Consider the following 25461-nt stretch of genomic DNA (forward strand, 5'->3'; position numbering starts at 1 on the left):
GGAACCTGGGTCCAGCAGCCCTGCCCTGCTCTGGGCTGCTGCCTGGCTGCTCCGGGAGCAGCTGGGGCTCACCTTGTGCCCAGGCTCACCTTGTGCCCACGCTGCCTCTCTTCCCCCAGGTCTGCCCCTGCTTTGCACAAGCCACAGTCCTCAGACATCAGTGCTCCAAGACGCATCAGTTTACAATGCTGGGGAGGCTGGTGGGGCACCTCAGCCTCTGCTGCACCTGCAAGGACAAGGGGACCCGTAACGAGGCTGCAGAAGCTCTCCATCATCTGCACACCTTCATCCTGCAGCACAGAAGTAAGAGAAGCTGTGTCGGGCTGAGTCCCCCCAGGCATGGGCAGCCAGGGGCCACTCTCCTTGGCGAGAGAAAGCCTGATCCAACCTGCCTGCCTGCCTGCCTGCAGTCTGAAAAGCCATTTCCCCTTGCCCCTGCTCACAATAACCCTAGACCCTCCCTGGGTACCTGCTCCTTGGACCTGTTTGGGTGCTCTCTTTCTTTGCCAGCGACTTTTCAGCCCAATGCTCTCAGACTGCACCTCTAGCTCTGCACCCTCTCTCTGAGCACCTCAGTTTTGCTCCTCCCCAGGCAGGTGGCCCAGGCTGCATGACACAGGGCAGCTGCAGCTCCAGGAAAGGTGGCAAATGAGGCAGCCCTGGCAGCTTTCGCCAACCAGCTACGCCAGCAAAATCTTCTTGGTAAGAAGCACCTTCGGCTTGTGGCCAGGGGGGTCAGCACGAGCGGAGGGACACCTGATGCATGGGGATGATGGGGGCTCGTGCTGTTCCTGAGCAGGGGCTAGGCAAAGGCCCCCCGCAAGCTCCGGTTCCCTGCGGGACCCTGACCCTCACTGTCGGTATCCTCCCCAGCGCAGCCTGGCTCTGTGTCCCGCTCTCACTGCACAGCCGAGATGGTCTGGCTGACGCTCTAGGTGACAAATCTCCCCTCCTCTCCTTCATCCCGCAGATGTTCATGAAATACGTCCAGCCCTCCGACCAGGCAGACATCATCCTCATGGCCATCAAGAGCTTGAGAGACCCAAGTGCCTACAGCATCAGCATGGCTGCCTACATGGTGGACGTCCTTGTGGCGGACCCTGCCTTCCAGCCGGGGCAGGCAAGTAGCCTGTGGGTGGCACGGCCAATGCTCCAGCCCACTGGGGGACCGCTCCTCCCCCAGTTCCACACCTGGCCAGCACTGATGCCATCTCAAGCCGGCATACCGCAACTTCTGAGCAAGCAGCTCCCAGTGGGAGCTGGGAAACGGCCGCACTCACCCAGCTGACATCCCCACTCCCACCTGTGTCTCCCCTCCAGGTGCCGAACATTGTGTGGGCCATCTACAGAAACCTGCCCTCCATCAAGGCAGTGGTAGCCCTCGACAGCCTGGACAGGGCCCTGCTGGTGCTGCTGGGCAAACACCCCAGAGAGGTGGTGTCCAGCCTGCTGCAGTGCTCCCCGACATGCACCCGGTACGGGGCCCACCAGCCTTTGGGGCTCCTCTAACACTGGGAGAGGGGCCCCAAGACCTTCCCGAGGGACTTCAGCCCAGCCATACTCCGGGGTGTCCCCGCTGACAGAGCCCTGGGGGACTGGGGGACTGTCTCCGCAGTGTCGCCATGGCCATGTGGAAGGTGATGCTGTCCGAGCCCCAGGCTGTGGAGAAGGTGCTGCGGGAACTGCTCAGCATGCTGATGAACCAGTCGCTGCGTAAGACCTCCACCTCCACCAAGGACAACCCGCGCATCCTCTCCCTGGCTGTGAGTTGCTGGATGAGGCCTCGCAGACCTCTGGGGCTGCTCTCAGCTGTCTGGGGCCGCCGCTTCCCTTCCCTGACCACCCCAAGTCTTGACCTCCCTGGGGCACGGGGACATCTTGGTGTCTGGGTGTCTTCTGCAGGCAGCCAGGACGATAAGCGAGATCCTCCTGCAGCCCACCTTCCTGCGGGAGGTGGAGGCGATTTTCCCCCAGCTTTTCCTGGCGCTGCTTTTCCAAGTGTCATTCACCACGGAGCTGACACTGCAGGAGGTGCACATCTTCTGGAGGAAGTACCAACAGGATCTTCTCACTCCCATCAGGTGCTCCATCCCTGTCCTCTCATCCCTGCCAGCCACCCGGAGCCAAGCCGGGGTCCCAGCAGGAGCTGAGCATCTCTCCTTGTGCAGGTCTGCGGTGCAGTCCATGAGACTGCTGCTCTGCGGCATGGGCTTTGAGAGCCAGGTGCTGGCCATGGAGGCGCAGGGTGGCTGGGACGCCCTGCTCAGCACCCAGACCCACCTCATGGGAGTGCATATCGTGGCCAGGTGAGAGCCCCTTCTCCCCGCTCCTCAGGGACTAGGCACCCCACGTCACCCCCTCCCTTGGGGCTGATGGCAGGGGGGTCCCTGTTGCTCAGAGAAAGTGCTGCAGACTGGTGATGTCCAGACTGGTGCAAACCCCAGAGATGTGTGCACCCAGCTCAGGCCTTACGGTGCCTCCTTCCCCCTGCCAGGGAGATGATGAAGACCCCAAGACCCCTGCGCTCCACCATCTTCTGCCATCTAACAGAGCTCCTCAGTGTGGAGGACCCCACCTGGGAGATGATCGCCATGGTCTTCCTCATCGAGGTGAGCCTGATGGCACCGCTCCAAGCTTCCTCCAACGCTTGGCTCTCCCATGCCCACCACGGCAGGGGGAGCTGGGGTGGCAGGTGGGCTCTGGTCAGTACCGTGGAGGAGCAGTCAAGCAACCAGTGTGGTGTGGTGTGGGGCACGGGGGCTCTCCACAGTCCCTGCCGCCTCCGTCCAGGCTTGGTCTTGCCCTGGCGTCCTTGCCCTGAGCTGGTGGCTGGAGCCAGCACCACACCTCGCCAGCTCCCGCTGCGTGTGTTTCAGATGCTGGGCTGCACCGACCTCAATGAAGAGCTGGACCGTGCCCTGGAAATCTTCCCCACATATCTGCGGAGTCAGTGCCTGGGGATGCCCAGCCTGGTGCTCAGGGGCATCCTCAGGCTCACTGAGATGCCTGACATGGTGAGTAGGGGGCAGCCGGGACAGCTGGGACAGCAGCCCAGGGTGGAGCAGTGGGCAGTGGGTAACACGGTGGCTTGGGCTTTTCTGGGCATCAGGAGCTGTGCCAGCTGCTGCCAGCTCTCCTGCCTCCCCAGCCCTCTGCCCCATGGCTGTGCCGTGCAAGGAGAGAGGCAGCAGTGCCGGGGGAATGGGCTCCCGCTGCCAGCACATCCCGGCAGGGATGCTGGTGGCAGAGCGACCAGCCCGAGCGTGGGGTCTGCAGAGCCTGGCCGTGGGGTGCTGAGCCCTGGGGTGAAACGCAGCAGCCACGGCGGGGGCTGCTGGCAGCTTGGGCAGCTTTCCAGGCAGCGCCGGTCGCCCACCAGCCTGCCCAGTGGGTCTGGTGAAGACGAGGGCAGCCGAGGGGCTGGCAAGGGGCCAGTGCTGTCTGTTCTCCCGCTCTGTGCCCTGCTCTTCCCATGGCCATGCCGATGAGCCCTGTCTGTCGGGACCTTGCCCTCATAACCCATGCTGCCTGCGGAGAAGCCAGTGGGGAGGCTGGTGTTCATGGAGTGGGTTTTCACCCCTGTGATCGGTTGCTGCTTTACAAAAAGGAGGTGGTGTGTCTCACACAGGCAAGGAAAACCCTCGTCCTGCTGCCGTACATCATGGAGCAGCTGCAGGGTGCTGACAGTGATGCCAGTGCCATGGCCCTGCCTGTGCTGAGCAACATGCTCCGGCTGCTGGAGGGAAAGATGTCTAGCCTCACTGCCCTGGCACTGGCTGACAAGCTCCAGCCGCTCTTCAATGACGTAAGGCTGGGGGAGAGCCCCGTGCCACCCTCACTGGACACCTCCATTCGCGCCTCCCACTGCAGCCCCCATGCTCTGCAGGGGGATGCTTTGCCCCGCAGCCCCCAGACCCCATCGTTGCCCTCGGTGGCTCCGTGCTGCGTCCCAAATCCCCCACGTGGACTCACCCCGGTTCGGCCTCCCTGCCATTGGGGGGACGGTGGTGGCAGGACAGCAGCAGGCGTGCTGAGCCCCACCGATGTGCACCCTGCCCTGGCAGCATCCCCCAGCCCTCTGCAGGGTCTCCCTCTTCAGCCCCCGGCCCTGGGGACCCCAGCCCCCCTGGGCAGACCTTCTGCATGCTGCACCTTGGTCCCTTTTGGAGCAGGGCTGCCTGTGACTGTTTTGGGGACGTCCATCTCCACTTTAGCCCCTTGCTCGCCATGGGCTTGGGACTGAGGTCCTCCTCCCCTCCTCCCCCAGGAGTCGGACACCGTGCGGGAGCTCTCCATCCGTCTCTTCCAAAACGCGATGGGGCTCGTGGTGGGCGCTGAAAAGAAGAAGATGAAGAAGGAGGTGTGGGACAGCCTGCTGCCGCTGCTCTTTCACCTGCATGACCAGGACAAGAGGGTGGCCAAGGTGGGATTCCCAACCTGACCAGTCCTTTGGGCAGGGCAGTGCTGACACTGGGCCCTTCAAACCTGTGTCGCCGTGAGGTCTAGCTTGCTGAGTCCCTAGGGCCAGGCAGAGCCTGCCTCCCTGCCCACTGCTGCCTTTCTCCTCCTGCTGCCTGGATGGATGGGGGAGGAGGGTCCCTTTCCCACCCAGCTCTCTCCGCACAGCCCCTGGCATGGGTCCCTGCAGCCCCAGAGCCTGGGCTATGGCTCCACAGCAGCCTGGGGCCAGCAAGGCCAAAATGTTGAAGCCCCGACAGGCTTCCAGCCAGAGAAGGTGGCTGCCCTTATCTTCCCCTGGGGTGCTGAACCTGGTGGCGGCATCAGTCCCCAGCTGGTGCATCTTCCCTGCACGGGCAGGGACAGGCTCTGAGCCTTGCCAAGAGGGGGGACACAGGGTCCTGTGCCCCCGGCAATGGTGGTGGCATCTCTGCTGCTCACCAGGCCTCCCAGGAAGCCCTCTGCAGCGCTGGACAGTTCCTGAAGTGGGGGCAGCTGGTGCAGCTGGCTGAGACCGCGCAGGCATGGAGGATCAGTGAGTGCCTGGTAAGCACAGCCCCAACGCCCCCAGGATCCACCCTGGGCAAGCCCTGCCCCATGCCCAGCAGGGGGGACAGAGGGCTGTGCCCCTGTGGCGGCACACACCCTCCCGGAGCAGGCTCTGCTCCACGCTGTCCTCACCCCTGGCATCCCAAAGGGGACCCTACCACCAGGATGGCACCCCAGCGTCCCCAGGGAGCCCTCTGCTCCCTCCGAACCCCGATGCCACACAGCAGGGAGCTGGGAATGTCCTGCTGGGGGGAAGGAGGGTGGCCCTGGGTGGGGGGACAGCCCGACTGGGGGGCAGCTCTGCACCAACACTGCACCTTTCTCTTCTCTCCTCTCCAGCTGGCCAGGAAAAGGAGCAGGGCCAAGGACTACCTGCACCAGAGCCAGCCCTACCTGCAGAGCCCGCAGGAGCCCCTGCGGCGGGAGGCTGTCAGGTTTATCGGTGAGCCACGAGCCCTGGGGTCCCTCCCTCTCCCAGGGTCCCTGTGGCCCAGCACAGGACCTATGGGGCACCCCTTCACCCCCTCCCACCCCTGCCTGTGCAGGTGGGGCTGGCAGGAGGCTCATCCATCCCCTCCGCAATGCTGCACTCTGGGGTTAGCCCTCCCCGGGGAGCTGTGTGGCCAGGTGGGCTGGGTGGCGGGGTCCCCGATGGGCAGCGGGGTCCACGACAGGCAGCAGGGTCCCCGACGTGCTGTGTCCCTTCAGGGCTCATCGGACAGCAGGTGGATGAACACGAGAAGATGGAGTACATCAGAGAGGGTGAGTGAGGGCAGCGGGGAGGAGAGAGGACCCCGGCACGGAGCTCCCCTCCGAGGTGAAGGGGGCTCTGCTCCCAGCGCATCTATGGGGAGGGGCGTGTTTCTGGAGGGGGGTATTCCTGACCAGCAGCCTCCAGCTGAGCCACCTGCCCCCCGGCTCCCTCCTAGCCCTCGGAATCACAGGGTGCAACGTGCCCTGCCTGGAGGGGACACAGGGCTGTCACCTCACCTCTGCTGCTGTGTCCCCACAGTCCTTCAAGGCTCAAGGAAAGACACCAGTCCCCTGGTCTCCTCCCTGGCGACTCAGACGGTCCTCATCCTTGGACGAGGAAGGCTGAAGTCGAAGTTTAACCTACAACGGCTGAACTTACAGCTGCCGAGGGCATGGACGAGGTGGCACTCGGCCCCCAGTGAGGACTCTGCTCAGGCAGAGACGAAGCAGCAGCCCCAGCCCTAGGACGCTCTGCAGGCTGGGGTATCTCCTCTTCCCGAAAGACGTCTAACAGGAAAGAAAAGACCTCAGCCCCAGAGAAGCCGGCATCCTCCGGAGAGCGGCAGGACAGCCGCTTTTTCCAGTGGTCCAGGGCAACACCTGCCCACATGTTTCATCTTTGCCACAAAGCGCCAGCTGCTCTGCTGGGCTGCGAAACAGAGGGAAGGAGAAGCCCAAGCCAGGGCCAAAGCTGAAGCCAAAGTTGAAGCTGAAGCCTTCCCTCCCCAGGGCCATGCTGAGGTAAATCACATTTTCTGCCTCCCACCATCCGAGGAGCCTGCACTGCCTTGGGCTGATGTGGCCGAGCCCAGGAGCTACACAGCCACCGATGCTCTGGCTCCAGCAGTGTCGTCCCCTCCACGTCCCCAGCAGGAAGGGCAGCTCTGCCTCCTGCCCACACCACTCGTCCCCACCGGCCGTGCAACCGCTCCCACGCGGGGATGTCAGAAGTCACAAGACGAATGGTAAGAGGTCACTCTGTGAAACCAGGCCCTCTGTGGAGCTGTCGCCTTTGAGCAATCTCCAAAAGGCAGACCACCTGCAGGCAGTCAGCAGCCCCTCCAGGATGCTGTTGTGGTTTAACACCAGCCAGCCACTAAGCACCACACGGCCACTCGCTCCCTCCCCTCCGGTGAGAGAATCGGAAGGGTAAAAGTGAGAAAACTCGTGGGTTGAGATAAAGACAGTTTAATAGGTAAAGCAAAACAAGGAATCCAGTCACTCCTCCCCATCAGCAGGCAGGTGTTCAGCCATCCCCAGGAAAGCAGGGCTCCATCACACGTAACGGTGACTTGGGAAGACAAACGCCATCACTCCGAACGTCCCCCCCTTCCTTCCTCTTCCCCCAGCTTTATATGCTGAGCATGACGTCCTATGGTGTGGGATATCCCTTGGGTCAGTTGGGGTCAGCTGTCCCGGCTGTGCCCCCTCCCAGCTCCTTGTGCCCCCCCAGCCTGCTGGCTGGTGGGGTGGGGTGAGGAGCAGAAAAGGCCTTGACTCTGTGTCAGCACTGCTCAGCAGTAACTAAAACGTCCCTGTGTTATCAGTGCTGTTCCCAGCACAAATCCAGAACACAGCCCCGTACCAGCTACTGTGAAGAAAATTAACTGTATCCCAGCCCAAACCAGCAGAGATGCTCTGGGCACGCGTGGTGACACTCTTCGGCTGCTTATCCCCGGGGAAGTGAGCCTGCCGCCTTACAGAGGCCAGCCGAAGGGTGCTCCCGCTGTCCTTCCACGCCTCCCCAGGTGCCAAAGAGAAGAGAGGCTGCATGCGCAACATGAAGCTTCAGCACAAAAGCAGGTTTTAGCTCTCCAGAGCGTCGCCAGGACAGGCCCTCCCGCACCCACCCCTCCCAGATGGGCAGCCACTACCCCCGGCACAGCCGAGGACGGGTCCCTGGGACCCCCCAAAGGGCGTGGGACGGGACCAGAGGCCGTGCCCCGTGGCTGGGGCCGGCCGAGGGTGCCTGAGGGGCAGAACAAGCAGATCGTGATTTGGGAAGCAGCCACCCGTACACCATCACCGAGACGACGCCTCGGCGAGTGGGGGGCACCGGCTGCGATGCCCGTGGGGCTGGGCGCGAGGGGCCATGGGGGGGGGCAGAGGAGGCAGCGCTGGCCTCCCCCCAGCCCCGCGGCGGGCAGGCCGCCCCGCTCCCGCCTCCGGCCGCGCCTGGGGGCCCCGGGGCTCTGCCGACGGGGTGGTGTCCCCGGGGGGGTGCTTGGGGGCGCGGGTCCCCTGCGGGGGGTGGCTGGTCCCTGGGGCAGGGCGGGGGGGGGGGGGGGTCAGCGGGGATCCCCCGCTCCCCCCAAAGCCCCCGGAGGCCCCAGCCCCGGCACCCCCCGAGCACTCGGGGGCAGGGACGGACCCCGGGCGGGGGAGCCCCACCGAGGGGGCGGGGACAGTACCAGGGGCGGGGCATGGCGCCGAGGGGGCGGGGAGAGGGCGGGACTCCGCACTGAGGGGGCGGGGATAGCGCCGAGGGGGCGGGGCGGGGACGCCGCGGAGCGAATCGCGTCACTACCCGAGTGACGGCGCGGCCCGCCTCTAGGAAGCGGGGGCGGGGCAGGAGCGCGCTTCCGGGGAGGGGGAGGCGGGGCAGCAGGAGCGGTGGGTGGCGGGGCCTGGCCGCCTGCGGCCAATAGACGTGGGCGGGGGCGTGGCCTGGCCGCCTGCAGCCGGCGGGGCGGGGCGGGGCGGGCACCACGTGCGGCGGCAGCATGGCGGCGGCGGCGGCGGGCGGCAGGAGGGCCAAGGCCCCGCGCGGGGCGGCGGGACGGCGGCGGCCGCGGGCGGCGGTGAGGGCTGGGCCGGGGGGGGAGGGAGGGAGGGGGGGGGGAGGGAGGGGGGCGAGGAGTGGCTGCCCCGGCGGGGTCGCCGCGGCGGGGATCGCCGCGCCCGTCCCCGTCCCGTGGATCACCCCGGTTCGTCCCGCAGGTCCCGGGCGCCGAGGGGAGGCCGCGGGCGGCGGCCGGCCGGCCCGGCGACGAGGAGGTGTCCAGCGACTCCGAGCCGGAGAGGTAAGGGCTGCGCCGGTGGGGGGTGCCGGTACCGGTGGGGGTGCTGGTGGCGGTGCTCACGCGTGTCCCCGCAGCCCGTCGTTGGGGCGGCGGCGGCGGGAGGCGGCGGCGGAGGAGGAGGTGGAGGAGACGCCGCAGGAGAAGAAGCTGCGCCTGGCCAAGCTGTACCTGGAGCAGCTCCGCCAGCACGGTGAGTCCCGCCCGGCCCCCGGTGCTGGTGCCCCAGTGGGGCGGCCCCGGGCGCTGAGCCCGGCCCTCACGCCCCGTGTCCGCCGCAGAGGAGGAGCGGGCGGCGGAGGAGGAGGAGGAGACCCAGCCGGCGGATCTCATCGGCGACCGGCTGAAGGAGGACGTGGTTAGTAGGGGGGCGGGCGCGTCACCTCGATCCCGGAGGTGGTCGCGGGCTCTGCCCCCCTCCCGCGGGGTCGGGGCCGGGGCCGGGGCCGGGGCCGCCTCTGCTGAGCCTCCCGCTTCTTCCCCAGCTCGAGCAGAAGGGCCGGCTGCAGCGCCTGGTCGCCAAAGACGTAAGTGCCCAGCGCTGGGGGTGCCGGACCTTAAGTGCTGGCTTTGGGGGACACTCGGGCACGGCTGTGGCCGGCACACCGAGTTGCCGTGCCGGCTACAGGACAGGGCCCTTCTCCCGCCCGGGGTGCCGGCTGCTGGCACCCTGGAGAAGGGAGGGTGCCATGCTCGGGTACTCCCATGCCTGGGGAAGGGGCCAGGGCAGCCCAGCTCACGTCCTGCTCTCCCTACAGGTGCAGCCTCCGGATCCAGCCAGCATCCGCGTGCTGCGGGGGCACCAGCTGCCCGTCACCTGCCTGGTCATTTCTCCGGATGACAGGTTCATCTTTTCCGCTTCCAAGGACGGCTCCCTCATCAAATGCAAGTGTTCCCTTGGGGCCGCGACTGGCTGTTCCCCCAGCCTGAACCCTGCGGGGACCCTGCAGCAGCAGGACTGCGGCTGCCCACAGAGGTGGCTTGGCCCTCGGCCCCTCCAGGGACGTGCACGTGCATCGTTTTGGGCTCTGTGGGAGGCTCGTTGGTGCTTTCCGGAGTGGTGGGAGGCTCCCAGGGGGTGACAGCCGTGCTTTTCCTGCAGGGGAGGTGGAGAGCGGGAAGAGGCTGTGCATGGTGCCCGGGGGGAAGAAGGGCACCGAGGAGCGGCACATGGGGCATGCGTCCCACATCCTCTGCATGGCCATCTCATCGGACGGCAAGTACCTGGTACGGGTAGAGGGGGCTGGCGCTGCCATGCAGGGGGGAGAGGTGGCCGTGGGGAGTGCATCTCCTCCTGGGGTCCTGGGGGACGGTGTCTCGTGCCCAGACGTACCTTGCTGGGTTAAAGCAGCCCCTACCCCTGCCAAAGCACATGGGGTGGGAGCGGAGGCTGGGGTGGGCCGTGGGTCCTCAAGGGGGAGGTCTCGGGCATCCCCTGTGCTCTGCCAGGCCACGGGAGACAGGAACAAGCTGATCATGATCTGGGATGCAGCCACATGCAAGCGCCTGCACATCTTCACTGGGCACCGCGACGCCGTCTCGGTGAGTCGGAGGCATTGGCCACAACGCCTGTGGGGCCAGGCAGAACCGTCCTCCCTGGCGCGCCTCACCGCTGCCCCCATGTTCATTCGTCCACAGGGCCTGTCGTTCCGGAAGGGCACGCACCAGCTATACAGTGCGTCCCATGACCGCTGCGTCAAGGTCTGGAACGTGGCAGAGAACGCATATGTGGAGACCCTGTAAGACCTGGGGGGGACACTCCGCTGACCCTGCTGCCATGGGACACTCTGGCAGCCCCGGGGGAGGCGAGGCAGCAGAGGGCCATGCCCGCCGCAGCTCTTTGCCATCTCCCCCTCCAGGTTTGGGCACCAGGACGTCATCACGGGGCTGGACAGCCTGAGCCGGGAGTGCTGTGTGACGGCGGGCGGACGGGACGGCACCGTGCGGCTCTGGAAGATCCCTGAGGAGTCACAGCTCGTGTTTTATGGGCACCAGTAGGTCTGGGGTGGGAGAGGGGGCTGCGGGCAGGCAGGTCAGCCTGGGGCAGCAGTGTGAGGCTGCCAAGCACCACCAGGAGCCTGCTGGCACTTTGGGGACACTGATGCCCCGGTGAGCCCTTGTTTCCTAAATAGGATCCCAAAGCACACTCGTAACTGATGGTAGTTGCCTGTTCTCTTGTAGGGGCTCCATTGACTGTATCCAGCTCATCAACGAGGAGCACATGGTCTCGGGTGCCGATGACGGGTGAGCACAGGGCTGGGATGGTGCCCAGGGTGGGCAGGCGGTGCCCCGCTCGGCCCCCTCACCCCTCCCCTCCCCTCCCTGGCAGGTCTGTAGCCCTGTGGGGGCTGATGAAGAAGAAGCCGCTGGCGCTGGCCCGGCAGGCGCACGGCATGCAGGATGCCCAGGGCCTGCAGCAGCCATACTGGATCTCGGCGGTGGCCGCCCTGCGCAACAGTGACCTCCTGGCTACAGGTGTGTGGCAGCCGCTTTGGAGCAGGGATTTGGGGGTGTGGGGAAGGGGCATCCCGCTCCCTTCCCCGGGTTGGGGTGCATGGCAGGCTCCTCTCTCCGCCCCAGGCTCCCACAGTGCCAGCGTGAAGCTCTGGAAGTGCAGTGAGGGATTTCGGAAGCTGGAGCCCCTCTGGGACATCCCCTTGGTATGGATGGGGAGGTTGGGGATGCTGGGCTGGGGGGGGGTGTCTCTCGGCAGGGGCTCCCCTCCCTAGGTGGCAGGAGGAGGCTGCGGGAGCCCCTCACCCTGCCCTGTCCCCTCCAGGTGGGTTTTGTCAACAGCCTCAAGTTCTCGGCAGCTGGCGACTTCCTGGTGGCCGGCCTCGGGCAGGAGCACCGGTACCGTCCCCCCTCCCCGGCACTGCTTGGGGGTGCAGCCCCCCTTTCTCCAGGGCTCGGCAGAGGGTGACCCCCATCTCTCATCTACAGGCTTGGCCGATGGTGGAGAGTCAAAGAAGCCAAAAACAGCATCTGCATCATCCCCCTGAAGCGGAGGGCCGCAGCCCCCAGCCCCGAAGCCCCCGACAGCTCCTAGTCCCCTGGCTCCGGAGCCCCGGGAGCCGGGTCATTAAACCCCTGTCCCTGGAGCTGCAGCCCACGTCCTTCGTGCAGCCACCCTCCTGTGGCCGGCAGGACGTGAGCGGGGGGTGTCACCTGGCCCCCTGACCCTGCTGGCCTCCATATCATGACATGGCTCTGCCCTCTGCGAGGGTCTGCCCCCCTTCCCTCAGGTTCGGCCAGACCTGAGCTCTGGAAGAGTCCATTTTTAAAAAAAAAAAACCAACAAAAACCCACTTTATTTACATAAATTACAAAAAAAAAAAAAATCACACTCTTGCTCACAGAAAAAAATCTACTCTTAAAAACTTGGTTGGGCTCAAATACCTGGGTCCTGTTACTCGCCCTCAGCCCCTGCCGGACCCCCCTGGGCTCTGCAGGGGCTGCGGGTGTTCACCCCCGCTCCTGCCCTGTCTCCCACAAAGGGGTGAGAAGCACTACGTACAGTGAGGGGGGCGATGGAGGGGGCTTTGGCCCAGCCCTGCAGCACTCAGCAGCTTTCCCGGGGCCAAAAACGAGGAGGAAAAGGTGAAACTGTGCAAAGGGCCCCGGGGGGGGGGGGTGCTCCGCTGGCCCGGGGAGGAGGGAGGTGGGGTACGGCTTTGCACAGGGGAGGACGTGAAAGGCCCTGCACCAGGAAAGCGGGGTGGGCGATAGGGCGAGGGCAGTGTGTGCCGGCACAGGGCTCGGCGTGGAGGGAGCAGGAGGTGCGGCGTGGCTCGGTGCAAGCAAAAAGTGACCTGGTGTGGCTTGGCAAGAGGGAGTCAGGTTGTGCACCGCGGCTTGGCGTGAGGGATGGGGGACTTGCACCACAGCTGGTGCAGGGGATGGGGAACGTGCACCACAGCTCAGTTCAAGGGCCGGGGGCTGTGTACCGCGGCTCAGTGCAAGGGAAGGGGGGGACATTCACCATGGCTCAGGGCAGGGGATGGGGGGGGATGATGTGCACCTCAGCTCGATGCAAGGGACAGGGGGACTGGGACCATGGCTTGGTGCAAGGGACAGGGGGACGTGTACCAGGGCTCAGCGCGGGGGATGGGGGAATGTGCACAATGGCTCGGTGCAGGTGACACAGGGGACGTGCACCACGGCTCGGTGCAAAGGACAGGGGGATGTGCACCACAGCTCAGTGCAAGAGACGGGGGGACATGCACCATGGCTCAGTGCAGGTGACGGGGGGGTCGTGCACCATGGCTCAGTTCAAGGGACTGGGGATGTTCACCATGGCTCAGTTCAAGGGACTGGGGATGTTCACCATGGCTCAGTGCAAGGGACTGGGGGGGATGTTCACCATGGCTCGGTGCAGGGACCAGGGGTCGTGCACCAGGGCTCAGTGCAGGGGACAAGGGATGTGTAACGTGGCTCAGCGCGAGGGAAGTGTGACACGTACCATCACCCAGCACGTGGGACGTGTAGCTCGTGCTGGGGTGGGGGCCGAGACTCCCAGCTGCCTCTGGCCCCTGAGCGGGCCGTGCCGCGGGCACTGCTCTCCCTGGGGAGGGAGGTGAGGTGCAGTGCAGCTGCAGGCAGGAGCAGCGGCACCACGGCCTGGCCCCCCCCGTCCTTCACAAGGATGACGTCGTGGAGTCCACCACCTCACGGCCGTTGCACACCGTGGGCACGTACTGCGAGGCTGAGCCTGGCCGGGAAGGCAGCAGTCAGGGGCAGGTTGGGGTCTGGCAGCAGCGCCCCCCCCAGCGCATCCCACTGCGGTGGGCGATGGGTGCCCAGGGAACTGCATCCCCCAGGGCTGGGGCGGAGGGGGCCAAGGGCAGCTGTTTCCCCCGCCCTGGGTTGCTGACAGGGGCCCGGGGCAGCTGCATCGGCTGGGGCTGGGGTGGAGGGTGCCCAAGGGTGGCCGTGTACCCCCGGGGTGACGACAGACCACCGGGAGTGGTACCGCCAGCAGACGGTGCTGCAGCCCTGGGGCTCACAGCCATGTGAGACGGGGGAGATGAGGGATTGGGACAGAGCCAGGGATGAGCCATAGGGGACACGGCATCCTCTATCCCCCTGTTTCCAGCCATGCCCTACCCTGCACCCCAACTTCCTTCAGGGGCCTGTGCTGGGGTGCCCCCATCTCCCTGCTGGGAAGGGAGTGCTGCCCCCCAGCCCTTCCCCAGCCCCCCTGCACTCACCGTGGGACTGGCTGGAGCTGGCGGCCGCCACACTGAACCGAGTGGTGCCCACGCGGTGGCTGGCCACATTCTTCTGGGGCTGGAAGAGTATGATGTGGAGCTTGGGGGTGAAGAGGCAGCCAAGGACCACGGTGCCGCTGAGGCTCACTGAGATGCACATGGTGGTGGTCTGGACCTGGAGACAGGGGTGGGCGTCAGGTGCTCCTGCCACCAACTCTCTGCCCCGAGAGGGGCAGGATGAAGCCCTCACTGTGGCACCAGTCAGCCCCCACCGGGCAGAGGCTGCTGCCTGCACCCCACAGGCACATCCCACCCCACACCAGGTCCCTCCATCAGGGTGGACCCACTGGAGACCCACGGGCAGAGGATGGGCACTGCCCTGATGGGGACACGCTGCTCCTGTAAAGGGGGTGCACCCTGAGCAGCACCCCCAGTCAGACTTGCCAGCACCCCTCACCCCAGTGCCCGTTCCCACCAGGGGATGCAGGTCCTCTCCAGAAGCCCCCGACTGCAGCCACCCCCACGCAGTCCTCCAGGCCTGGCAAGAACATGGCTGGGCACCTTGCTGGGGGGATTGAGTTGCTGCAGGGTGCACCCCATGCTCCCCCATCCCTGGCACTGCTTGGCTCCCCAGGGACCAGGCTGGCCCTGGGGTTGGCATTCACGCCTTGGTTGTGGGGGTGGGGAGGGCATGTCTCATGCCTTCGCGTTGCGAGGCTGAAGGATGGCAATCACTCCTTCGTGATCAGGTCAAGGGGATCTCTGGACATCTCAGGGACATTTCCCATCCTCTTCCTAGCAAACAGTCTGCCAAGGGGGGGGGGGTGTCTTCTCCCCAGGGCTCATTGCCCCCCCTCAGCCACAGCCCTTCAGCCACACTTCACCCGGTAACAAACGCCCCAATGCAGAGGTGACCATCACCAGGTCCATGGCCAAAGACCCTTCCCCAGGCCCACGCATGTCCTAGCCACAAACCCCGCAGGGCCCAAATCACCAGGACTGCTCAGATCAAGCCCTGTTAGAGCCCCCCCGGAACTCAGGCTCTTACTCGGTAGTCGCTGGAGGTCACGTAGAAGATGGGCAGGAAGGCCAGCCAGATGATGCAGGTCGTGTACATGGTGAACCCGATGAACTTGGCCTCGTTGAAGTTTTCGGGGCATTTCCGTGTCTTGAAGGCGTAGACTGTGCAGAGGACGATCAAGAGGACATTGTAGGTGAGCGAAATGAGCATGTTGGAGTCGCGGTTGTTGCACTTGAGGGTGACAATATACCTCTTGTCAGGCTCGGTCTCCTTGCCTGTGCCGGGGGTCTCCACCAGCAGCCAGATGATGACAATGATCAGCTGGCAAGAGATGAGGGCCATGCAGATGACCACTTGCGATGTGGGGCTTATGAACCGGGGGCGCTGGACCCCCTCCTTCACCCCGCTGAAGATCCTGGCGATGCGATTTGTCTTGGTCAAGAGGGCTGAATAGCAGACGGCGAAGGATGTGCCCAGCCCCAGACGCCGGAGCGTGCACACCTCGGTGGAGGGCTTTGCGATGAAGATGAAGGTCATGCTGTAGCACATGAGGACCCCAGTCAGGAGAATATAGCAGAGCTCCCGGCCGGAGGCCTTCACAATGGGGGTGTCATTGTTCTTCATGAAGACTACGAAAACGAACAGGGTGGAGATAAAACCCAGGCAAGAGATAGTGACGGGACCAATGGCCCAGACGTCTTTCCAGCGGATGTACTCTTGGGGCAACTCATAGCAGCCATTCAGGGTCTTGTTGGGCCAGTAACCAAGACCGCAGTCCATGCAGGTGAACTCATCCAGCAAGTACTCGTAGGGCTGGCAGGGGATGCAGATCCAGCAGCATATGTCTCCGGGCTGCATGCTCTTTATCTCATTCTTCTTGCAGGGGTCGCTGCACTGGGACACAGGGATGGAGGTCTCAGCCCACGGGATGAGGCTGGTGTTGAGGATGAGCCCCTCAGCCCAGTAGCCCACCTTCTGATACCGATACCGCCCGTCCATGTGGTGATAGTTGAAGATGTTGTAACGGCCGATCCCATCGCCGTAGCGGTCAAATCGAACGACGCTCTTGGTGTCTGCTGGCCTGAATGGAGCTGGAGGGAGGAGAAGGGGAGACGGTCACTGTCATGGGGTACGAGAGCGCTCGCTCCTGGCGTGGAGGCAGGGCTCCTTCAAAGGGTCACGTCCCACCATGGCCACAGGCAAATGTCCAACCTGTTCCCTGCCTTCACTCTCCTACCTGCTGCCTATGCACACATTAGGGGCAGGAAAGCAAAAGTTGAGAACTACCTCCCCACGTTGCCTAAGAGCTCGGCAGTCCCAGCCAGCTCTACAGGGACAAAGAGGGGGATTTTGCAGCCTCCACGGCTCTCAGTGACACCTGGGTAGCCGGGCTCAGCCCAAGCCACACAGGACATACTTCTAATTCACCCCAAACTGTGTGGGTCCCTGATCAAGGGTATCCCTCCAGTTTAATCCCTGAAATGTGAATAAATCATGACGCTTGCAAGTGAGGTCTTCAAGGACCCATGTTCTTGGAGGGTCCCTTGTGGGGCTGGTTCCACCCAGCTGTAGCAGGATGGAGTTGATCACCAGCTTCTCTACACTGGGGACAGGTGGCTTGGATTGCCTCCCAAGGGTGACGGTGGGATGTTGACATCCTGAGACAACCACAGCCCACAGCACAGGGGTCCCCAGGTGTGGGCAGGCTGGAGGAATTGGAGGGTCTCGGGTCAAATTTGGGTCTCCTTCCTCTTCCTTGCCCCTCCACCCATCCCTTTCTGGTTAGGCAGCCAAACCCCATCTCCAGCTCTGGACTCACCATCAAAATTAACATTGAGCATAAAGTCCTTGTAGAACCTCTTGCCATTGACGGGCTTCATGGCATCGCAGAGCTTGGTGACGTTGGGGCACAGCGCCTGGTGCATGTTGTGGAGAGAGTGAGCCATGGCATAGACCGCATTGACCACGAATGTGATCTTGGACTCTGGCTCAAACTTGCCTGTCTTGAGGGAGTACCGGCTACAGTCCTGTGTGTGGAAGCTGCACTTGAACTTCTGCTCCCAAAACTCCCGAAACCAGGGATTTCGGCTGTTATTGTAGGGGTTGAGGTTACGGAAGTAGGCAGCAAACTCCTTAATGGGGTAGGCTGCCAGCTCAATGGTGATGGCTCCCTCCGCCACCGCTTCGCTCCCGGCCACCACGCTCTCCAGGGCTCCCCACCCATCACTGGCCACCCATGTGAAGGACACGTTGACTCTCTGGGCAGCTGCCAGCAGCTCCCGGGCATCTTCGCTTCGAGTGAACAGCACGACCACTCTGGCATTGGGCTTCTGCAGCAGAGCCCGGACCACACCGTCGTAGGTCTTCTTGTTCATGGAGCGCCCCACCTTCTCCGAGGTGGCGATGCAGATGTTGCGCATGCGGGCTTCTTGCTCAAAGGCTTCGATCCCCGTCTCCCCATAGTCGCCCTCTGAGGCCACGGTGGAGACGTAGGTCCAGTTGAAAAAGCGGAGGATATCCGCCATGGCTTTGGCTTGGTAGAAATCTGGCGGGACAGTGCGGGCAAAGTAGTCATAGCGGGACTTGTCACTGAGCTTGGCGCTGGTGGAGGCATAGCTGATCTGCGGGATCTGGAAGAGCCGCAGCAGGTTGGCCACCTGCATGGAGGAGGAGACGTGAGCGCCCAAAGATGTGCCCCAGCGAGGGACGTTCCCACCGGAGGACCCCTGCCCAACACCAAGTGTTGCATGGTGGGGCACAGCCGCTCCCAAGCACGACCGTGGGGCTGATGAGCAACCCCCCACCCAGGGAGTCCTGGCTGGCGGACAGACGGACGGACAGCACATTCACATGGTTGCCTGAGCCCTCAGATGTGCTCATTTCTTTTATTTTTTTTAAATATTTCATGCACTCCCCTCTGAAATCCAGGGCTGGGGGCAGGTAAATGGATTTGTGGCAAAAGCAGAAACTCCCCTGCAGGCAACCTGTGGGAGATGCTTTTGGGCGAGGAGAAAGCCGGGGCGCCTGGCAGCCCCACGGCGTAGGAGGAAAGGGCTCTAGGGGCCGGGGAGCTGGGGCAGAGCCCCCTGCCCAGCCCGGGGTGGCTGCAGACCTGGGCCTGGGGACCAGCGCCTGCGCATCCCACATCAGGAGCCACAGCAGGACTGGCACCTTCCAGCTGCCTGGCAGAAGCTCTCGTTAGCTTCAAAGGAGAAAAAAGCCCTGCTAATGAGGCTGTTAAAAATGCAGGCTCTTGGAGCAGCAAGGGGGGGGCTTGGGCACGCTGGCGGGGCCAGTGAGCCTGTCCACATCTTGCTGCTCCCCAGGCGAGAGACGCGGCTTAATTAATGTGGACAAATGCTCTCGACGACAAAGTCCCCTAATAGCAAGAAGGCCCCCGAGCACAGCAATGCCGCTGCCTGGCCTTGCTGCACAACAGGAGCTGCCAGCTGGCTGTGCCACCCCAGTGCCGCTCGCACTCCCTGGCCGGCACACGGGTTGCCCGTGCTGCCACCTGCCTGCCTGGGGTTGGGACGGTGCCCCCAGCTGTGGGGACATGCAAGGTCCTCCAGCAAGAGAAGGGACAAGCGCCCACATGGGCTGGACCGGGGTGCTGCCTCCATCACCCGCCCCAGCTTCCTCTGCCCCATGGCCAGGGGGATGTGGGGACCCAGGGACCAGCAGATGGGGTTCAACACGCTCTGGGGACTCATTAAATCTTAGCAAGCACGTGGGCCACTGGCAGCCCCTGGGACTCAGCTGGCCCCTCCAGTTGCCTCCATCCTCAGGGGATACTCTTCTCCCTGCCTAAGCTGGCCCCTGGGTCTGCAGAGCTGCAGGTTTTGGGGACTGAGCTGCACCGCACCCAGGGTGGCAGCCTGGTCTGAGGCTCGAGGTGCCTGTTCCTGTGGGATCACTGGGGACATGGGGGCGGTGGTCCCCTGCGCCCACCCTGCTCTAGCCGGGCAGTCCTATGTCTGAGCCCTGGAGAGGCGGGTGCCCCCTTGCAGGTTGTTGCCCCTCATGGGCCGGGTTTGGGATGGGGCAGAGGGGACAGTGCACCCTCGTGCTGGGCAGCTCTGCCTGCCGGGAGTGGTGTCCCTGCATCCCCGCTGCAGTATCCCTGGTGCCATTCTGACATCAGGAGCGTCACCGCCATGCTGGGGGGTGTCCCTGCACCTGGCCACCCACCCATTCCACGGGGGACAGGACCCGTGGGGCTGCAGGTGAGCTGAACCCCACTCCCGTGCCGCGGCGGCTCCCGGAGACAGCCACCTACTGGGTGCCAGGGCACCGCAGCAGCCGCCCCCCCCCCAGCACCATGCTGGCCAGGAGGGACCAGGACAGCCATGGCATGGCTGTGGCCATCCAGGCCTGGTGGCGGGGGCAGCTGGTCCGTCGGGCACTGGAGGTGGCCGCCCGCAGCGCCTACCGCATCCAGGCCTGGTGGCATTGCGCTGTCACCCGTCGGCGGGAGGAGCGGCGCCTGCAGGCGCTGGCAGCATACGTCAGGCGGGAGAGGGCCAGTGTCCTTCTCCAGGCCCATGCCAGGACGTGGCAGGCCAGGGACCAGTACCGGCGCTGCCGGGAGGCGGCTCGCACCATCCAGGCTCACTGGCGGCGGCGAGGGACACGGCAGCGTGGTGGCACCGAGGACAGCGTGGACCTGAACATCGAGATTGTCCTAGGCTGAGGAGCTGCGCTTGCTGCCACGACCCTGGGAGGGGAATAAACCCCCGTCCCTGCGTGGGACAGATCCACCAGCTCGGCTCCCATGGCTTATGGCAGGTGGGGAACTCCCCACAGCCTCCGAGGGGACCCCGGCCACCCCTGCGCAGCCCCCCCACAGTAGCAGAGAGATGCCTCTCAGGTGTCAGGCTGGCATTCCCTTCCCCTTGCAGAAAGGGGCACAGCATCACGGCGAGGGACAGGAGAGCATCCTTGTGCTACACTGGCAGTGGCATCATCACGCTGCTACCGGGGTTTTATCCCCCCCTACCACTGTTTCTGCCGATCCCCCAGCCCCATCCGAGCCCCTCTTGCCTGGGGGATACCTGGATGGAAACGTCGCTGTAGGAGCCCCCAATGACGCCGGTGATGGCGGTGGGCACGTCATCGTGGACGGCGTAGGAGCCGTCAGGGCAGATGTGCTCGGAGCCGTCCACCCTGGTGAGGGAGGCACGGACAAAGTCGAGGGACTGCTCGAGGGCGTAGGTGTCCTTGGAGCAGGTGTCAAGAATGTGGGCACCCAGCCTCACCCCTGGCAGGATGCTCCCGTCCTTGTTGATCTCATCCAGGGCGAAGAGCATGGCCTCCAGGCGCTGGATGCCCCGGTGCTCGTTGATCTTGCCACAGTCTTCACTCCCCGATCCTTTCTCGTGGACGGGGAAGAGGCCCCCGATCACCAGATCCCCATCTGTGCTGATCTCCTTCTTGCCAGCCATGCCGTGCCCGGCGGCCAGGCAGGTAGCCAGGTGCATCAGCCACAGCCAGGCAGCCAAAGGGACCGCCATGGGGTGTGCTGGCACCGGCCGGGGGACCTGCGCCACCCCGTGTCACCCACTGCCGCCTGTCAAGGCGAGGGCAGGCGGTCCCCAGGCATCGGGTGGTGGGGGGCGGCGCGGCGTGGTGTCAGCGGGAGGGGGGTCGTGCCACCCTGATAGAGCCCTTGGCACCTGGAAAAGCGAAGAGAAAAGCCACTGGGTCTGCAGGCTGCAAGGCGAGACAGGGACTGTCCCCAGGGGCAGTGCCAGTGCTGCATGGGCGAGCAAGGGCATGAGCCTGCCTGTGCCCCCCACCCCAGTGCCCCCCAACCCGAGGAGCCCTTAGGAAGGAGACCCCAACAGAAGGGCGAGCTGAGCAGATGCAACAGCTCCTGCAGTGACCCAGGACCCCCAGGACACCCGCAAGTGACATAGACCCCAGGGGACAAGCAGGGGCGTAGGGACCGGTCCCCCCACGGCACTCCCCAGGATACACTGGCATGGGCAGGGTGGGCACAGAGCTGGCTTCCGTGGCAGCACCGAGCAGAGCAGCCTGCCAGGGGGCAGCTTGCTGGCCCCTAAAACATCGAGGGTGGGGGGGAAGGAGCCAGGGAGGTCACCCAGGGCAGGGACGTCCCCCAGGGCAGGGAGCCCAGGCTGGGTGGGCAGAGCCAATGCTGGCTCTGAGCCAAGCCCCCAACCCATGCAGCAGCATCAGGGGTGCCGACAGCTCCCGACCTCCAGCCAAGAGCGCTACCAAGGGCAGCCAGCCATGAGCCCGCTGTGCCCGCAGCACCCAGCCCCCAGCCACCACTGTATTTTAATCCCCATCCCATACCCCCGGAGTCCACCCGCCCTGCCGCTGCCCCCGGTGCTGCCCGTGGCACCGGGGCTGGAGCAAAGGACACGCCACTGGCTTCATCCTCCTGCAGTGATGTGCGGGGCGGGCTCCGGCAGCCGCGGTGCTTTAGAGTCTGTTCTCTCACCACCGCCCCTTCCTTCCCTGTATACTAAATTCAGAGATTTCAGTAAAAGTAAGAGCCAGGTTTGCTGACTCCCTCTGCAGAAAGCACGGAGGCGCGGGGGAATCAAAGGCTTTTGCAGCAGGCAGGCCTTTTTTTGGCAGGAGATGCAGTCCCCTCAGAGATCGGTGTCTTTTCCCAAATCACGGGAGAGATGTGTTTCCCATTTGAAGCTGACTGCTGAAATCCCGCAGGGCTAGCGTTTCGGGGGCCGTGGGAGAAGGAGACACCCTGGCAGCCCAGAAACCTCAGGCTGCTCTGACACAGGAAGCTGCTGCTGCCGCGGTGGGTCCTGGGGCTCACCCGCAGCCCAGCAGAGCAGGGTGCTTGTGGGGACACATGGGGTGGGAGGGCAATTCTGGAGAGTGCTGGCCCCCCTGCAGCCGGTACCGAGGCCGCTCTCCCCAAGCAGGAGCAGGGCATGCCTCGATGCCCCCGTGGTGCTCCCAGACAGGCAACGCCCGTGGCTGGAGGAGCCCTCCGGCAAGCAGCCGGAGCTGGTGGTGATGCCCAAGGGGATGCAGGCAGCAGTGTGGCACAGGGTGTAATGGGGTGGGGTGGTGAGATGCATGTGGACCTCCTCCTCCTTCGTGCCCCAAGTGCCTGTCCTCAGGTGCTGCCTGCCTGCAGACGAGTCCCCAGCCGCCTCAGGGCATCTCCTACCTGACCCTCCAATTTGAAGGAGTTTGGGGAAGAGGCCAAGGAAGTGTCCCTGCCTTATTTCAGGCAGTGAATGCTTTTGAGGGACCCAGGGTTTCCTCAAGCAGGGAAGAGGCCGCAGGCACATGGATTATTGATGGAGCCCATCAGTGGCAGGCTGAGCTTGGCACAGGGTCTGGCAGCACCGGGAGCCTGGCTCCTTGGGGTCCAGCTCTTCTGGGGCAGCTGGCAGGACCCTCCAGACGAAAGGCACCTTCAGGCAAAGCTCTCCCAAAAGAGCAAACCATAACCCACCCTGCAGTGAGCCCCAAGGGATGCCGTGAGGAGGGCTGCGGCCATCCCCATACAGTAGTGGGGGGACGACAGCCCCACGGGAACATCTCGGGGAGCGAAGCACCTGGCAGAGCAGAGCCGAGTCCAGCCCAATGGCCACAGTGCAGTGGGAAGGCTCCTGCCGGCTGCTGGCTGCTGGCAGCCTCCCCTCCCAAAAGCATCAGCAAGTAGGACGGGAGAGAAGGTGCCGTTGCTCCTACGTGCCCTGAGTGCATCCCACCCACTCCCTGCCAGGAGACCTGACCCTCTCTGACACCAGCACCCTTAGGGGTGGCATGGGGCGTGTGTGAGAGCAGCAGTGCTGAGAAGGTGCAGGGTGAGCCCGTCTTGCACAAGCCGCCATTGTCACTTCCCCCGGGGGTCCCCGGAGGCCCTACCGCCACTGAGCTCTGCCAGAACCCCCACACCTCCTTTCTGCCCCACGGCCTGCAAGCCCCAGTGCCCCGTGGGGCCAAAGCGCCTTCTCCGGGGCGCTCGCCCCAGCACCCCCCACCACCGCAGCCATTTGGCTGCTCTTGCCCAGCCTGGCAGGAGCATGGGGGGTCGGGGAGGCAAAGGCAAGAGGAGCTGGCACAGCCCTGGCCTGTGCGCCCCAGCAGTGAGGCGAGAGAGGAGGAGGCTGCCTGCCCCACCGCAGCCCCCCAAGGGTCTGGGGTTATGGGCTTGGATGATCCACACCAAATCCCATCCGAAACCCACCCTGGGGTCTGGCTGCCCCGGCAGCCCCCGCCAAAGCCACTGCTCTCCTCGGCCGGGGACAGCCGGAGGAGGGACACGGGGGGCCGGCAGCAGGGGCAAGGAGGGGGCTGTCCCCGCCGTGCCGGGCGGTCACCCCTGCTTCCTTGTCCCGGTGATGGCGGGCAGCCCCTGCCCGGGGCTGGGGGGCTGCGGCGGCGGGATCCCTCTGCGTGCCCGCTGCGGGGGTCGGCGCTGCCGGTGCACCGGAGGGACGGGGACCCCCCCGAGCCCTTCTCCCAGAGCCCCGCGGTCCGGCGTCTTGCGCCGGGCAGGGGGGAGCCGGCGGGACCGGCCCCAGTGCCCCCCCGCCCCGCCCGCACCCCCGGCCCAGCCGGTGCCGGTGCCGGTGCCCGGACTCGGTCCCCGTCCCGCAACCCCCGGAGCCCCGGCACCGGCTCCGGGCACCGGCCGCCGAGCCGCGCCGTGCCGCGGCCCCGACGGCTGCGGGGGATCGCCGGTCGCCGTGCCCCTCCGCCGCGGGCACCGGGGCTCTGGGGACGCCGCCGGAGCACGGCGCGGCCCGAGGCCACGGGGACGGGCGCGGCCGGGAGCGCCGGGGTGGGACCGCAGCCCTTACCTGGGCCCGGCGGGCTGTGCCGGGAGCCGGTGCCGGTGCCGGTACAGCGGCTGCCTCGGAGCTGCGGCTGCCGCCGCCTCCCGCCGCCGCCTCTGACACTCCGCCAGCCCCAGCCGAGCGGAGCCGCTCCGCCCCCCCGCCCGGCCCGCCCCGGCCCCGGCCCGGCCCGCCGGGCAACGGCACCCCCGGGGCCGCCCCGCCTGCCCTCCGCCCGCTCCCGGCACCGCCGCGCCGGGCAGGTCACCGGCAGGGCCGGAGGCTGGCAGGGCTTGGGCAAAGCCGGGGAGGACACGGCCAGACACAGGCAGGACACAGGCAGAGAAGGCAGGACATAGCCAGGGAAGGCAGGACGCAGACAGGACACGGCCAGAGAGGCCAGGGCACAGGCAGGACGCGGCCAGATGCAGGCAAGGGATGGCCAGATCCAGGCTGGGCAGGGGCAGGACACAGCCAGAGCAGGCAGGACCAGATCCCCTGGCAGACCCGGCAGGGCACAGCTCAGCGCCTGCTCCCCTGGCCCCAGAACCCCCCATCTCAGTCCCAGCCCAGCGAGAGGGGTCCCAGCCCCAGCTCCAGCTCCACAGCCGCAAGCTGGTGCCCCTGGCGCCGTTCCCCCCCTGCCCAGCACAGCCCCCTACCCAGCCTGCCCCCTGCTCCCCAAGCCCTTGGGGGGCACCCAGGGGCCCAGCATCACCCCCCTGACCCCTGCACTCCACACAGCCCCCCGGCACTCACTGTTGGCCCAAGCACCAAGCTGGGGGAAGGCTTCGGACAATGGTCCCTGAGCTGCCTCCTCTGAAGGCAGAGGCAGCGGCTGGATTTAGTATTCCAGGTCTCCACCGCTTGCCCAAACGTTTTCTGGAGCCATTTGGCCACCCAGGATCCCACTGTGCTGTGTCCCCATCGGTCCCGTGCTGGCAGCCCAGCTGTCCTGGAGAGTTCCGTGACTCAGGGACAAGAACAGGACAGGGGATGACACAGGACCCGCAGGGATAGGCAGGGGCCAGGCGTGCCTCTGGGGCACCACCCCGAGTAACCACCTCACCGCCCTGTGCCTCAGTTTCCCCACTGCCAGCTGCTATGCTTGCAGGCTGCGGGTTAGGGCACTGCAGCAAGGGTCAGACCCGCTCTGCCCCGCCTCCCCCAGCAGTCCTGATTTGGGGAAGGATAACCCAGGACCTCCATGGCAAGGTCCAACCTGGGGTCCCATGGCACCAGGACCCCAGACCCCGCCAGCCCATCTCCTTTCAAGACAGTTAGCACAGACGGAGTGGGGCACCGGGGAGAGGAAGGTGCCTGGGCTGGGGGACCTCACCACCGCTGTCTGAGGGGGGACAGAGAGCCGGGGAGGGCTGGAGACATGCTGTGCAGAAGGATGCTGGCACCGCCAAGGTCCCGCTTCCCTCCTGGCAGACGGGACCTGGCACGAGCCTCGCACACACTCCGGCACTGGCTGCATCCTCCCGGCTGCTGCTTCAGTGCTGCTGACAGCAGGACGATGGCAAAGCCTCCCCGGCCCCCATCTTCAGTGGGGTTAGGGGACAAGTGGCATTAGGATTCGCTGCCTGGCTCCAATCCCCTCGAAGCCTCAGCCAGGCATAAATATTTCAGGGGGCTTGGCAGTTTTGTAATAACCA

General features: G+C 65.2%; 2 protein-coding genes across 2 annotated transcripts; one reads left to right on the forward strand and one right to left on the reverse strand.

The window, feature by feature from the left end:
- Positions 1–6701: 6701 nt before the first annotated feature.
- RRP9 (ribosomal RNA processing 9, U3 small nucleolar RNA binding protein) lies at positions 6702–12176 on the forward strand. The gene is made up of 15 exons (XM_076346791.1): positions 6702–6725; positions 8701–8783; positions 8858–8973; positions 9062–9138; positions 9266–9307; positions 9539–9665; positions 9883–10007; positions 10230–10322; positions 10419–10519; positions 10640–10774; positions 10962–11024; positions 11110–11255; positions 11361–11440; positions 11560–11633; positions 11724–12176. Exons 1-15 carry the CDS (start codon positions 6702–6704, stop codon positions 11827–11829), a joined length of 1392 nt encoding a protein of 463 aa, XP_076202906.1. The 3' UTR covers positions 11830–12176.
- Positions 12071–23891, reverse strand: GRM2 (glutamate metabotropic receptor 2). The gene is made up of 6 exons (XM_076346238.1): positions 23825–23891; positions 20066–20686; positions 16831–17668; positions 15039–16102; positions 13991–14165; positions 12071–13491 (listed from the first exon to the last, which is right to left on the reverse strand). The coding sequence occupies exons 2-6, from the start codon at positions 20522–20524 to the stop codon at positions 13418–13420; spliced, it is 2610 nt and encodes an 869-aa protein (XP_076202353.1). The 5' UTR covers positions 20525–20686; positions 23825–23891; the 3' UTR covers positions 12071–13417.
- Between the last annotated feature and the right edge of the window lie 1570 nt (positions 23892–25461).

Source organism: Aptenodytes patagonicus, chromosome 8 (assembly GCF_965638725.1).
Source record: "Aptenodytes patagonicus chromosome 8, bAptPat1.pri.cur, whole genome shotgun sequence".
Lineage (NCBI taxonomy): Eukaryota > Metazoa > Chordata > Aves > Sphenisciformes > Spheniscidae > Aptenodytes > Aptenodytes patagonicus.

Coding starts and splice junctions, on each gene's coding strand:
- RRP9 (XM_076346791.1), top strand. CDS start 6,702: ATGTCAGAAGTCACAAGACGAATG. Junction 6,726..8,700: donor CAGAAGTCACAAGACGAATG/GTAAGAGGTCAC, acceptor TTCGTCCCGCAG/GTCCCGGGCGCCGAGGGGAG. Junction 8,784..8,857: donor AGCGACTCCGAGCCGGAGAG/GTAAGGGCTGCG, acceptor GTGTCCCCGCAG/CCCGTCGTTGGGGCGGCGGC.
- GRM2 (XM_076346238.1), bottom strand. CDS start 20,524: ATGGCGGTCCCTTTGGCTGCCTGGCTGTGGCTGATGCACCTGGCTACC. Junction 14,166..15,038: donor TGACCTCCAGCGACTACCGA/GTAAGAGCCTGA, acceptor CCCTGTCTCCAG/GTCCAGACCACCACCATGTG. Junction 13,492..13,990: donor CAGCTCCAGCCAGTCCCACG/GTGAGTGCAGGG, acceptor CTTCCCGGCCAG/GCTCAGCCTCGCAGTACGTG.